General features: G+C 42.5%; 1 protein-coding gene across 1 annotated transcript; it reads right to left on the bottom strand.

The window, feature by feature from the left end:
- Window positions 1-2,462: 2,462 nt before the first annotated feature.
- Window positions 2,463-10,172, bottom strand: DTX3L (deltex E3 ubiquitin ligase 3L). Its single transcript, XM_029959889.1, has 6 exons — window positions 10,164-10,172; window positions 9,552-9,789; window positions 8,521-8,741; window positions 5,115-6,656; window positions 4,154-4,371; window positions 2,463-2,828 (listed from the first exon to the last, which is right to left on the bottom strand). Exons 1-6 carry the CDS (start codon window positions 10,170-10,172, stop codon window positions 2,759-2,761), a joined length of 2,298 nt encoding a protein of 765 aa, XP_029815749.1. The 3' UTR covers window positions 2,463-2,758.
- Window positions 10,173-11,166: the final 994 nt, after the last annotated feature.

The raw sequence follows: 11,166 nt of genomic DNA, 5'->3' as shown, positions 1-11,166 counted from the left end.
CGGGCTGCACAGCCCGTTGTGCCTCCACGGGTGTCACAAGTACAGTGTTTTCAACGCCGGACCTTATAATGGTCACGCACTGGTTAACAGTCACTCTCCCTGCCTTAAACTTTCAAATCAAGTCGAAGACCAAAGTAAAATTACCCGTTTTCATGATTCTTTGTCAGAGAAGCTTCTACAACTGTGCAAGATTGCAACGAAAGAGTATTTTCCTCAGACCAACGTGACAGCTAGCTGCGATATTTTCAACTGAGTGCTCAGGACTTTCCCTTTCAAAGGTTACAGTTCTCAGCTGTTTCATGCTGTGTATTTTAGTAATGTAACACTAAAATAGCAGATAAATTATTTTTCCTCCCTAACATCACGGAAAGTTCATCAAGAAAATATATAAATAACCAAATGTCACTAAATATGATAAATATAGGTGGATGCCAGCTAAGAAAAGGTATCATCAGACACACCACTGAGCAACCCATGGGAATGCCTTTGTTTCTCGATGGACAACAGATGAATCTGTTGTTTCCCAATGCACTGTTCTGTCCACAGCAAGCCCAGTTACATGCTGTCCTCCCTTGCTGTAACTCAGGCACAACTGCTGACTGTGATTACAATCAAGTACATTTATTCCTAAACTGTACAGCTACGATTAGGAAGTAAAGGTCTACACAGCTGGTTATAGGATAAAGGCTTGGGAGCTTTTCCATGACAGTCAACAGGACTCTGCTGCACAAATCAGCCTGCAAACTTTGCCACAGACAAAATGGGAGCCAGTGAGTGGGATAGGGGTGTGACACCGTGAAATGGCTTAATGGGACAGAAAGTGAAATGAGAGACCAAAAGATGCCAGGGAGATTTGATCTGCACAGCTGTCCTGGTCTGGGAGAGCTAATTTTCTTCTTAGTAGCTGGTACAGGGCTGTGTTGTGGATTTAGTATGAGAAAAATGCTGATAACACACTGATGTTTTAGTTATTGCTGAGGAGTGTTTACCCCAAGTCATGGACTTTTCAGTTTCCTGTGCTCTGCCAGCGAGCAGGTGAACAGGAAGCCAGGAAGGAGCATGTCCAGGACAGGTGACACAAAGTGGCCAAATATTCCACACCATAGAGCATCATGCTCAGTATGGAAATTGGGGGGAGTCAGCTGGGGGGGTGATTGCTACTCAGTGACAGGCTGGTCAGCAGGTGGTAAGCAACTGTGGTGTGCATCACTTGTTTCTCCTGGGTTTTATTTCCTCCTCCCCTCTTTCTGTTACAATTATTAGCATTAGTATATTTTATTTTGTTTAGTTATTAAACTGCTCTTATTTCAATGCACGAGGTTCACCTTGCCTTTCCGATTCTCTGCCCCACCAGGGTTGGGGGGTGAGTGGCTGCATGTTACGCAGTTGCTGGCTGGGGTTAAAGCACAACAGCTTGTTTCAGTGTGCAGAAAAGCTCAGGCACTTAGAAACAACTGGAATGTTGCTATCTTTACTGCACAGAAAAGGGGGGGGAACACAGAATAGTGTAAAATGTTACAACAAATACAGGAACACAAAACCAGAGCTGTAAGGATATCCCAAACCACGTGAAAACCAAACAGTGCCCAACACTACTAAATACGAAAGTTGAGATGGTAAAGTAGTACTGCCTATTCACGATGTGGGAATTCAAAAAAAAAAAAAAAGGGAGGTGGCATGGAGTCCAAATCATCCCAAATCATGGTGTTGCAGGGAAGTTCCTACGTTTTAGAAAAATATACAGCTATATGTATCACAAGAAGGAGAAAAATCGTGTACAGAAGAATACAGAAACACACAGATGGCATTTTTATATTTTCTTTATTAGTTGTACTTAGTAGCCTTACAAAAATGGTTCAACTCACTGAAATGATGACTGTGTTTGTGACACACCACCATACAGGTAATTAGCAGGTTGTTTAGGCACTGCAGAGTAACTTTATGATACAATTCAAACCTATATTGGAATCAATGGGAAGAATACAGTTGTATAGTTGCAAAGCTGATTTAGAAGGCGTATTTAAGCTTAAGCACAATGGCAGACACAGACCCAGGAGCTCATTATCAGAGATGGCCATATACACTTTTCATTTGCCTCAAGGTGGCTCTGAGCATTCATCACTTTGCAGAGCTAAGAATACAGCAGCATCCATATACCCACTCATACATGAGCCACGCTAATTCCATGTGCAAACCCCAAACCACTAATGACATTTCTACCATGAAAAGGAAAATAAGCAGAAGTCCATAGCCTGATTACAGCTGACACTGTAGCAGCTGCATGAAAATTTTCTATTAGATGGGTTACATGATGTTATTCACGGTGACAGACATAATAACACGAAGCTAACATTAAGTGTTTCTACTGAAGTTAACTGTATCTAATAAAAGCCAGTACTGGCTCTAATGGTTTTGGCAGTCAGACTGAAGAAGTGGGAAAAAGTGGAGATCAGAATCACTGGTAAAGCAATATGAACAATTTGATATATTTGATATTCAACAGATGCAACAAGTACTGATACTACATTCACAAAACCTAGATTCTGTAAGGGCTACACATATAGAAAAGTAAATGATTTGCGAAAAGAACATATATTGCTTGATGATAAAAGATTACTTTTCTTAGCTGAGTGTGAAATACAAGTGATTTAAGTACAGCAGTTGAAAAAAGCAATTTCTCTCCTCTTAGTGCTTGAATAGTAAATTGACTGTTATATGTTCAGTTATTACACTAAGAGTTGACAGTTGATCCATTTCTTTATTCAATTCCTTTTGCTTTCAATTCTGATCGAACTCGCTGCAGATAACCAGGATCAGGGTAACCAAAACTAGGAGAAGAAAAGAATTGTTTGAGCTACTTCTGCAATGAAGCACTTGAAAGTTCTACAGAATCTTCCCATCAAAATCTTTTTATAAATCTCTTTACAAAAGTTTTATGCACTTCTTGCCCTATGGAGTAAACGGACCCCATATTGCTGGTCAGAGAAGTGGTACTGACAGGGTAAAGCTACAAACTTAAGGAGCTGCTGCATTTTGTTGTCCAAACTGACAATAAGAACTTGATTTTCAAAGCTGCCTGCTGTGTCTCTTCAAAATGACAGGGTGTTTGGGTATACATCTTTCTAAAAAGAAAAGTCAGATCTGAAGTGTATCCAAATGAGCATTCAAATCAGAAACATAATGGCACCTCTGGATTTTTAAATAGTGCATCACCAGAAGTGTGTATGAAGCAGGTGATAACCAGGGAGAGAATTTGTGCAGAGTGGGGGATAAAGTGAAACTGATACTTTTTGCTCTTTTATGATCCTAGCCCAGTCAGGAAGATCGAGACACAAACCTTCAGAACTTGCAGGACAACACCTGGCCCTCAGAGGCTGCAACAAGCCCTGGAAGGACACGAAGGGCTGATCCAAGCCTCCCTCATGTCTCTGCTGTGGGCAGCTCCCACTCAGTACCAGTGATTGCTCCATCCGCATGTCCTTGCCTTTATCTACAAGTGCAGCGAGTCCTCAAGAAATGCTGAATAGAGTTGTCATCTACTCAGAAAATCCTATGATAGCTTGAAAGACCAAAATGGGGTAACCCTTTCTGTGGATGGGGCCAGCACAATGTCCTGTGTTCTGATCAGAGACCCACTAAATGCTGCACAACTCATGGTTCCTACCACCTAAAAGGACATGACCATATCTATACAACAATCTCTTTCTTCTTGCTGCTAGCTCTGTTACGTAGAATTTCAAATCATATTTTACAAAGTCTGAGTCCAATCTTTACTGGGATCATAATGGACCAGCACCTCCTTGTGCCAAAGAGCAGGTAACAGGAGAGGCTGAGATCAGGAGTCTAACCTTAGGTGCTATCAAGAGCTTGCTGTTCAGTCCTATACTAGAAGTAATTTCTAATCAGAGCAGTTATTAACTAAGTGCCTTACACAACTCACTGGTGATTGAGTGGCCTGAGGGGCAACAGAAGACTAAGTTCATCCTTGTTGCATCTGTCCAAATAGGTGAGGGTGGTTCATGTTTGGATCCACAGAGCATTTCACAATCACTTTGTTAGTGACAAAATTTGGAAGCTCTAATATGGAAAATATTCAGGGCAGCCTTCCTGACTCATCTGAGTAGCAATATTATATAAAGAGAAGACTACTTACTTGGTAGGCCCTCCAGTCATGGCAGTTTTGTGATGAATATCATTCCATGTGATAACATTTTGTGCACCAGTAGTACGTGACTGCCCCACTGTGAAAATCAGTTTTTGGTCAAAGGCCCTTCCGAGGAGCCCCAGAATTTGTTGCCCTTCCACATTGTCAGGTAAATACGCTGTCCGGAAAGTTGGGTGATAAGGTTGCCCTGGGTTTGGATGGTTGCTCTGTTTTGTAGAAAAAACAAAACAAAAACACATTGTATATCATAAATGCTTTGAAAGCATGAAAATGATACATCCCAGCTTTCAGAATACTTTTAATCTTGGCTTTTATTCAGAAGGATATAGCATGACTGATGACTGATCTTGGGGAGGTTTTTTTCATCAGATATTTTCTTTCACGTAAGTTTCATTCACATTTTCTTGTCATCACTCATGCATCCATTGTCATTTTTAGATTTGTTTTTTCCCTCTTTCCTCTCCCCCTTGCATGTCACTGTACCCCTGACTTTTTCATTTACTCCATCCTCAGTCCTAGTCAGGAATCCAAGCACATAACAAATGCTGATTTCTCACCTGGAAAGCTTACAAGCCAGCCTGCTATTCATTTTTGTCCATTGCTGTTTACAGAGAAGAGAATGCCCCAGAGAATCATTATACTCAAAAAACCTTGTTTACATGATATCACTCCACAGATTCCAGTTCAGTTATTCCCAAGGTACAAATTAAAGACAGGCAGCTCTGTCCTGGTGTGTATAAAACGGAGGGCCACCATCTGACCATTTAGTTCCTACTATATTACTTAATTGCACCTAAAAACACTGAATTAACTACTCGCAGATTTATACAGACCAAAGAAAGGTCTTTCCTGGACTTGAATTAAAATAATGGGAAAATAGTTAATTTTATATTCAATATTGGTTTTGTTGTGGGAAAAACATCTTTTAGGAATCTTTAAATATACTTACAGTTTGAACACCACCTTTCATGTTGTAGCTAATTTCGATAGTACCACAATACTCATAACCAGGAAGACAGAACGGCACGCGTCTAGCTGACATTGTTCCCTCTGGTTGGTCTCCTTTCATGACTCCGTAGACGGTATTACAAACAGGACAAACTTGCTTAATAGACATGGCTTGGTCGATGCAACTTTTGCAAAATGCATGTTTACACTTTTTCAGTGTTTCTTTATTCTTAATTCTGTCCATGCAAATTGGACACTCATCACTGTCTTTTTCTTCTGTCTTTGCCTTAGCCTGTCCTTCTGGAGTAAGATTATTCTTTTGCGTGACATTTGGTGTTTTCTTAAGTGCTCCTGTAGCTTCTTGAGAGCTGAGATCAGAGGCCAGTGGTGCCTTATTTTTGGTTTGTGCTGAGTCTTCAACGTTAAGAAGGTTCATAATGTGCTTTTCAGCAGCATAAAGATGGTCTAGTAAACCCCTTAAGATTAATTTGTCTTCCTTCTTCTTAAGTTTTACATGAAGATCTTCCAATTGTTTTTCTCTGAGTAGCATATTTAAAGTTTTCTTCTGATCGTCTGAAAGCTTCAGGCTGATGACTTTTTCTCTTAACATTGCAGAGGCACTTTGAAATGCATTGATGAAACTTTCAGTAGCATGCGATGACATATCAAAAGTTTGGATCTTAGGCCTAAATTGTATAAGCATCTTCTGGTCATATGAATTGTCTTTGATTTCTATTCTTGTATCAAACTTGTCTTCAATGTTTTCAAGTTCTTTCTTTAATACGGTTTCCAACAATTTAAACACAGAAGAATCAACTGCAATTTCATCCCTGTATTTGTACAGTACAGATGATACTTTCATATTCTTTTCAACTTGGCTGTTCTTACCTTCCTTTGCTAGAAATCTTTTGGCAGCTAAAATCTCACTCTCTGGACCACGGAGTAGGAACTGATTCCCTTCTGCTTTAGCAAGAAGATTACTAAACCTTTCATTCAATTTCATTATTGTCTCCCCTAATGGGTAACTGTTTGTTATGGGAATTTTTTCCTGTTTCAGATCTCCTACACTTCTCTGAAAAGCGCTGATAAAAAAATCACTAGCTGCTTGTAATGATGCTGGATTTTTATCAGAAGTTAAGTATATTGATGTGGTTCCATCGTGACTGTCTTTAGTTCTTATATGCACTCCAAAACGTTCATGAAGTTCTTTGATTTCTTTTTTGCGGGTATGACTAAAATACTCATAGAGAGCTGTCATAACTGTAAGATCATTCATTTCTTCAGTATTCAGACCATTTTCACCTTTCAAACCATTCTGACTTTCAGAATGAGAAAATTCATGGTTTGGGTCATTGCCTGCAAGGATATCCTCAAAGTAGCGATAAGCTTTTTCAATATCTGTAAAATCTCCTGTCAATTTCTCAAAGCCATCAATGTCAGGGTTTCTTTCTCTCTTTAAGTTTGGACACATGATGGTAATTTTCTTCATTTGCTCTTTGGAGAACATACTGGCATTCAAAGTAGCAGATACTGTAAGAAATATCTAAAGAAAAGACAAGAATATATCAACATTAGTTTTTCCTAAGGTTCTCTGCTTGCTGCTTCTATATTTTGAGCAAGGAGAAGCCCTGTTCATCTCAGTAGGGGCAGATTACAACACAGTGTTTCTTTTATGTCATGAATGAGAACATTACACACAGGCAAGTAACACAATCTGCTTCTAAGTCAGCAGTAAAAATGAAATTTGTTAATGTCATCGGCATTGCAGGAGCAGAAACAGTAACTTTGCTACTTAGTTTGAGACTGTGACCAGCACTCTCTGCTCCCAACCTCTGGCAACAGAATTAGCATAACTAATGCCATTTTACAAGGCAAACAGCCATCCTCTGCCACTGAGCTCATTGTGTATTAGTCCCTTTTCCCCTCATTATCAGGCCCTAAAAGTCCTGCATGCCAAGTAGACAAGGCAAACAGATTTCTTCTTACCCTCCCTATCATCCTCAAGGTTTCTGGGCACCAGGCTGAGCAGTGCTCTCCTTAATGGCCTTGAAGGTTCCAGGCACCTTGCCAAACAGGTGGTGTTGATTCCATCACAGAACAGGGAGGTTTAGCAGCACTGTCTACAAAATCCTAAGTGGGAACTTGGACTGAACTGCTGCTGGATGATGAGATTCGTGATCCACCAGGGGCCAGGCACACCTCTACTGTCCTCTGCTTCCTTTGAGGACTGAGTGGATGACCCATATGCTTTTGTGTGCTTTTCGAGTCTAGATTATGTTGTTCTATCAATACAGCAAGCCAAGTATTAAGATTTGACATGATTTGGGGCCCAGGTCACTAGAAACAATAAACTAAGCTGTGCTATCAAATGCAGTGCTACACCACTCATAAAATTGTCCTGCACTGATTCTGCTTGTAGAAATTCTGTGCTATTCCAATCATTAATTCTGTGCTATGCTAATCATAAAATCCTGTTAAAAAAACCCACAAAACTTTAATTGTAAATACAACTTAGTGCCATCATTATTCTGCCAAGGATCCCCAAAAGAATCTTTCTGTTCCCTTAGTGTCAGGTGACACAGCCACAACATGTTTTAACAGCACATATATTTCATTGTTCTTTATTTATTAGACTTCCTAAATTTCACTTATTAATTTTCTTAAAAATTTCCCCAGAGTCATGCTTTAGTAACTCAGAGTTAAGGCAAAAAACAGGATTCTGAAAAATAATAACATGTTCACATGTCTACTTTGCACAGACAAAAGAATAGGGAAATTTGCAGTATACTGGTACAGATGCCAGGTAAGCACTATGCTAGCACGTGCTATGTCTCAAAAGATACATCTATGCTACCATGCAAAATAGGGTAAACCCTCTGAGCCGGATATCAGGGCCTCAATAGAGCCACATTCACATCATGTAGCCTGGCCCTATCTCATGTCCCTAACACATAGCTGATCTTTAACTTTTAGTTCAAAGTGTCTGAAATCATGTTTGCTGTGCTCCATCACATCAGAGCAGATTTTTTCAACACTGAGATAAGAGACAGAAGCAATTAGGGCTGCTTGAAGATGGAAACCATGCTAAATAGTGTTAGAGATCTGTGTATCTGGAAGGGATCCAAATCTCATGCAATTCATCCACCTTTTGGGAGCAGCCTATCCTCTGAAACTTACCAGGGCAATGCTTTGGGGAGTAGTGGTTGACATGCTGGAAAACATGCAGCCTGTAAACATGTGTGGATTGACCTCTGGTTCAGCACTCGGAAGTCGTTCCCGGCCCACATTTTATTTACTAAGATTATGTTTGCTCGACATTTGCTCAGCATGAAATATTGAAGTACAACATAAAGGACTACATGGAACTACAAGCAGGGCAGGTTGTGACACTGCTCGTCCCGATGTACCTTTTTGGTGAGGACTTCCCTTGCTGTATCCCCACGGCCATTGGCTGCCCACTGCTCCTGCTGGGGCAGGACAGGGCTGGCAGGGACATCGTAGCTGGTGGAGGCCTGCGCTGGAACCTGGCTCTTGCTCCGGTCCCCCTCTCCTGGCTGGATGACTATCTTCAGGCGTTTTGCACCCATTTCCAAGGTGTGATTCGTGCGGGACTCTACGCTCTTCTTATCTGCAGTAATTTGAGGGACAGGCAGACAAGGCTGATAAAGTTACCTGAAAACGTGCTGGCTACCAGTGTTGCCCATAAAATCAGATTTGTTACCTGGTGTGCAAGCAAGCCAATAATTACATGCTCCAGAGAAACACATTATTTATTTCAGAGTTGTGCAAGCCTGGGTGCTCAGTGTTATTCCACAAACCAAGCATGCCCCAATTGGCACCGTTATTTATACACAGAAACTCAGAGTTAGTAACTTTCCAAGCACAGCCCTTCCTTTAGAATTGGTTAGTAATTTCCACACAAGTTACATAACCCCAGCTAACTTTTATGCATGCTCAGGGAAAGGGTCTTCACCTCAGCAGGGGTCTTTTTGACCTGTAGGCGTGATTTTTAGCATTATAATGAATATAGTTCAGCTGTAGGGTACATGGACCTTGAGTACTTCGCCATGTTAGCAAAAACATAGACATGCATCAGCAGCTTGATTTACTACATCCTTAAGGATTGTTAGTGCACGGATGCCCGTAACTAAGGGATGCTCGCTGCTGCCTGTCCCACTGATTAGTTCTCCTTTCTTGCTGATTAGGCTTGAAAATAGACAAAAGTCTTACAGCAAAGAACATCCAGACTTACGATAAACTTACTTCTTCTTGACACATTCCACATTTTGCAACACTAGTGGCCCCAGAGACCCCCTGCCCTGCCCTATCCATGCCCTGCCCAGAAGTGCAAGTGGCCTTGGCGGCCATTTCCAGCCCCTCACACGGCTCAGCTGCTCCCCCCACCCCGTCCCGTCGAGCCGCGCCCTCCGCCCTGTACCTCGCTCCTCATGGAAGTCCACCCAGTACGTGCCGGGCTGGGGGCCTGCCCGCACGTTGCACTCGCCGCCCCCCGACCGCTTTCCCGACTGGAAGTACGCCTGGAGCTTGAGGATCTCCTTCCCGCCGGGGTCGGGCGCGGGGCTGAGCCGCACGCGCAGCGGCGCCGACGCTCCCGCCGCCGCTTTCGCTTCGTTTCGCTCGCTGGCGTGTTCGCCGCGGGCCGCTCCAGCTCGGCGCTGAGGGCAGACGGGGTGCCGCAGAGCCGTTTCAATGGGGGCCTTGCGGTCCGAGCGGGGCTGGGGTGCGGACGGGAGGGCGCGGTCCCCTCAGGGCTGGGGGTGCGGCGGGACCTCCCGTTGGGGCTTGGGGAAACAACAGTCCCGTCCTCTGGATGGTGCTCGGGAATAAGTGACTTTTCCTGGCTTTTTGCCCCCGCGGGTCACACCGGGCCAGAGGATGCTGTGGGCAACTTCGCCTACAGAGCTCCGGCAGCTCCGAGTAGCGTTGTAAATATCAGAAAGCTTCGTACAGGTGTTAGAAAAGCCGGTGCTGCTGGCTTGGTTTGCAGCAGAACCGCTCCCGTAGGAAGGCAGCCCATCTACTTTGTTACTTGTAACATGTACTTTCTCTTTCCTTTTTCTCTCTCTTTCTCTCTCTTTTTTTTTTTTTTTTTTTTTTTTTTTTACAATAGAGTTACATTCTAGGGACCTCGGAAGAGAAAATCGGTTTAGGTAAGCCTCTCATTTAGCCATCTGCGAAGTGTGTGCCTTCATATGTAAGTTGAAAAGTGCCAGGTACAGCCATCAAACTGGAAAACATCAACGTGGAATAGCCAAAAGCAACCTAAAATTCATAACTAATATGAATTAATATTAATTAGACAAGGTTATGAATCAACATTACTATTGATTGCTTCAGCGGGATTTGCTTTCGTTTCTCCTTTAACAAAGCAAGAGCTCAGAAGTGTTTGAATGAATTAGTGTGCATGCTTTAAAACTGCAAAACGTTAGACACTTTTGTACAGGCAGGCAGCATATCCCGGAGGGAAGTTTGATTAAACTCACAGAAATTGATTTAAACTAATTAACATAATGTCCGCATACAGTACTGCTGGCATCTGCCAGGAGAGGGCTGTATAGCCATAGCGATAATGTAAAAACTGCCCCACGTGATCTTTGTTCCCTAAAAAAAAAGTGATTTCAAAAGTCTTTCTGAACAAAGTTCCATACAAAGAAACAACTTGCTCGAGGGCTTTAACTGTAGACCAAACAAGACTCGCAGAATTAAAACTCAGCGCAAGGTCTCTATGGCACAGTTAAATGAACCTGTCGGCAGTTGTTCCTCTGCTGGTGTGGCTGAGAATCACTGCAAAGGCCTGGGGTGCTTATCCTCGGCCCTTCCTGGAAATCAGTAACAAAACGCTAAGAATGCCCTGGAGAGGGCGGAGCCAAGCTTCTGCCTGCTCAGCAAAACTATCTCGGAGGGGAAGAAGTGCTTTTTTCTGTTTTGCAAGCATTTTGAAGCCCTGATTATGGCGTGGCTTTTCACATTTTCCTTTCTCAGCTGAAGTTTTAGTGTCAAATGCAGCCCAGCATCACGGTGACACTGCAGCC

The sequence above is a fragment of the Manacus vitellinus genome, unplaced genomic scaffold (assembly GCF_001715985.3).
Source record: "Manacus vitellinus isolate BGI_N305 unplaced genomic scaffold, ASM171598v3 scaffold_22_pilon, whole genome shotgun sequence".
Taxonomy (NCBI): Eukaryota; Metazoa; Chordata; class Aves; order Passeriformes; family Pipridae; genus Manacus; species Manacus vitellinus.
Note: the sequence above shows the minus strand (reverse complement) of the source record. Positions and strands in the feature narration are given on the sequence as shown.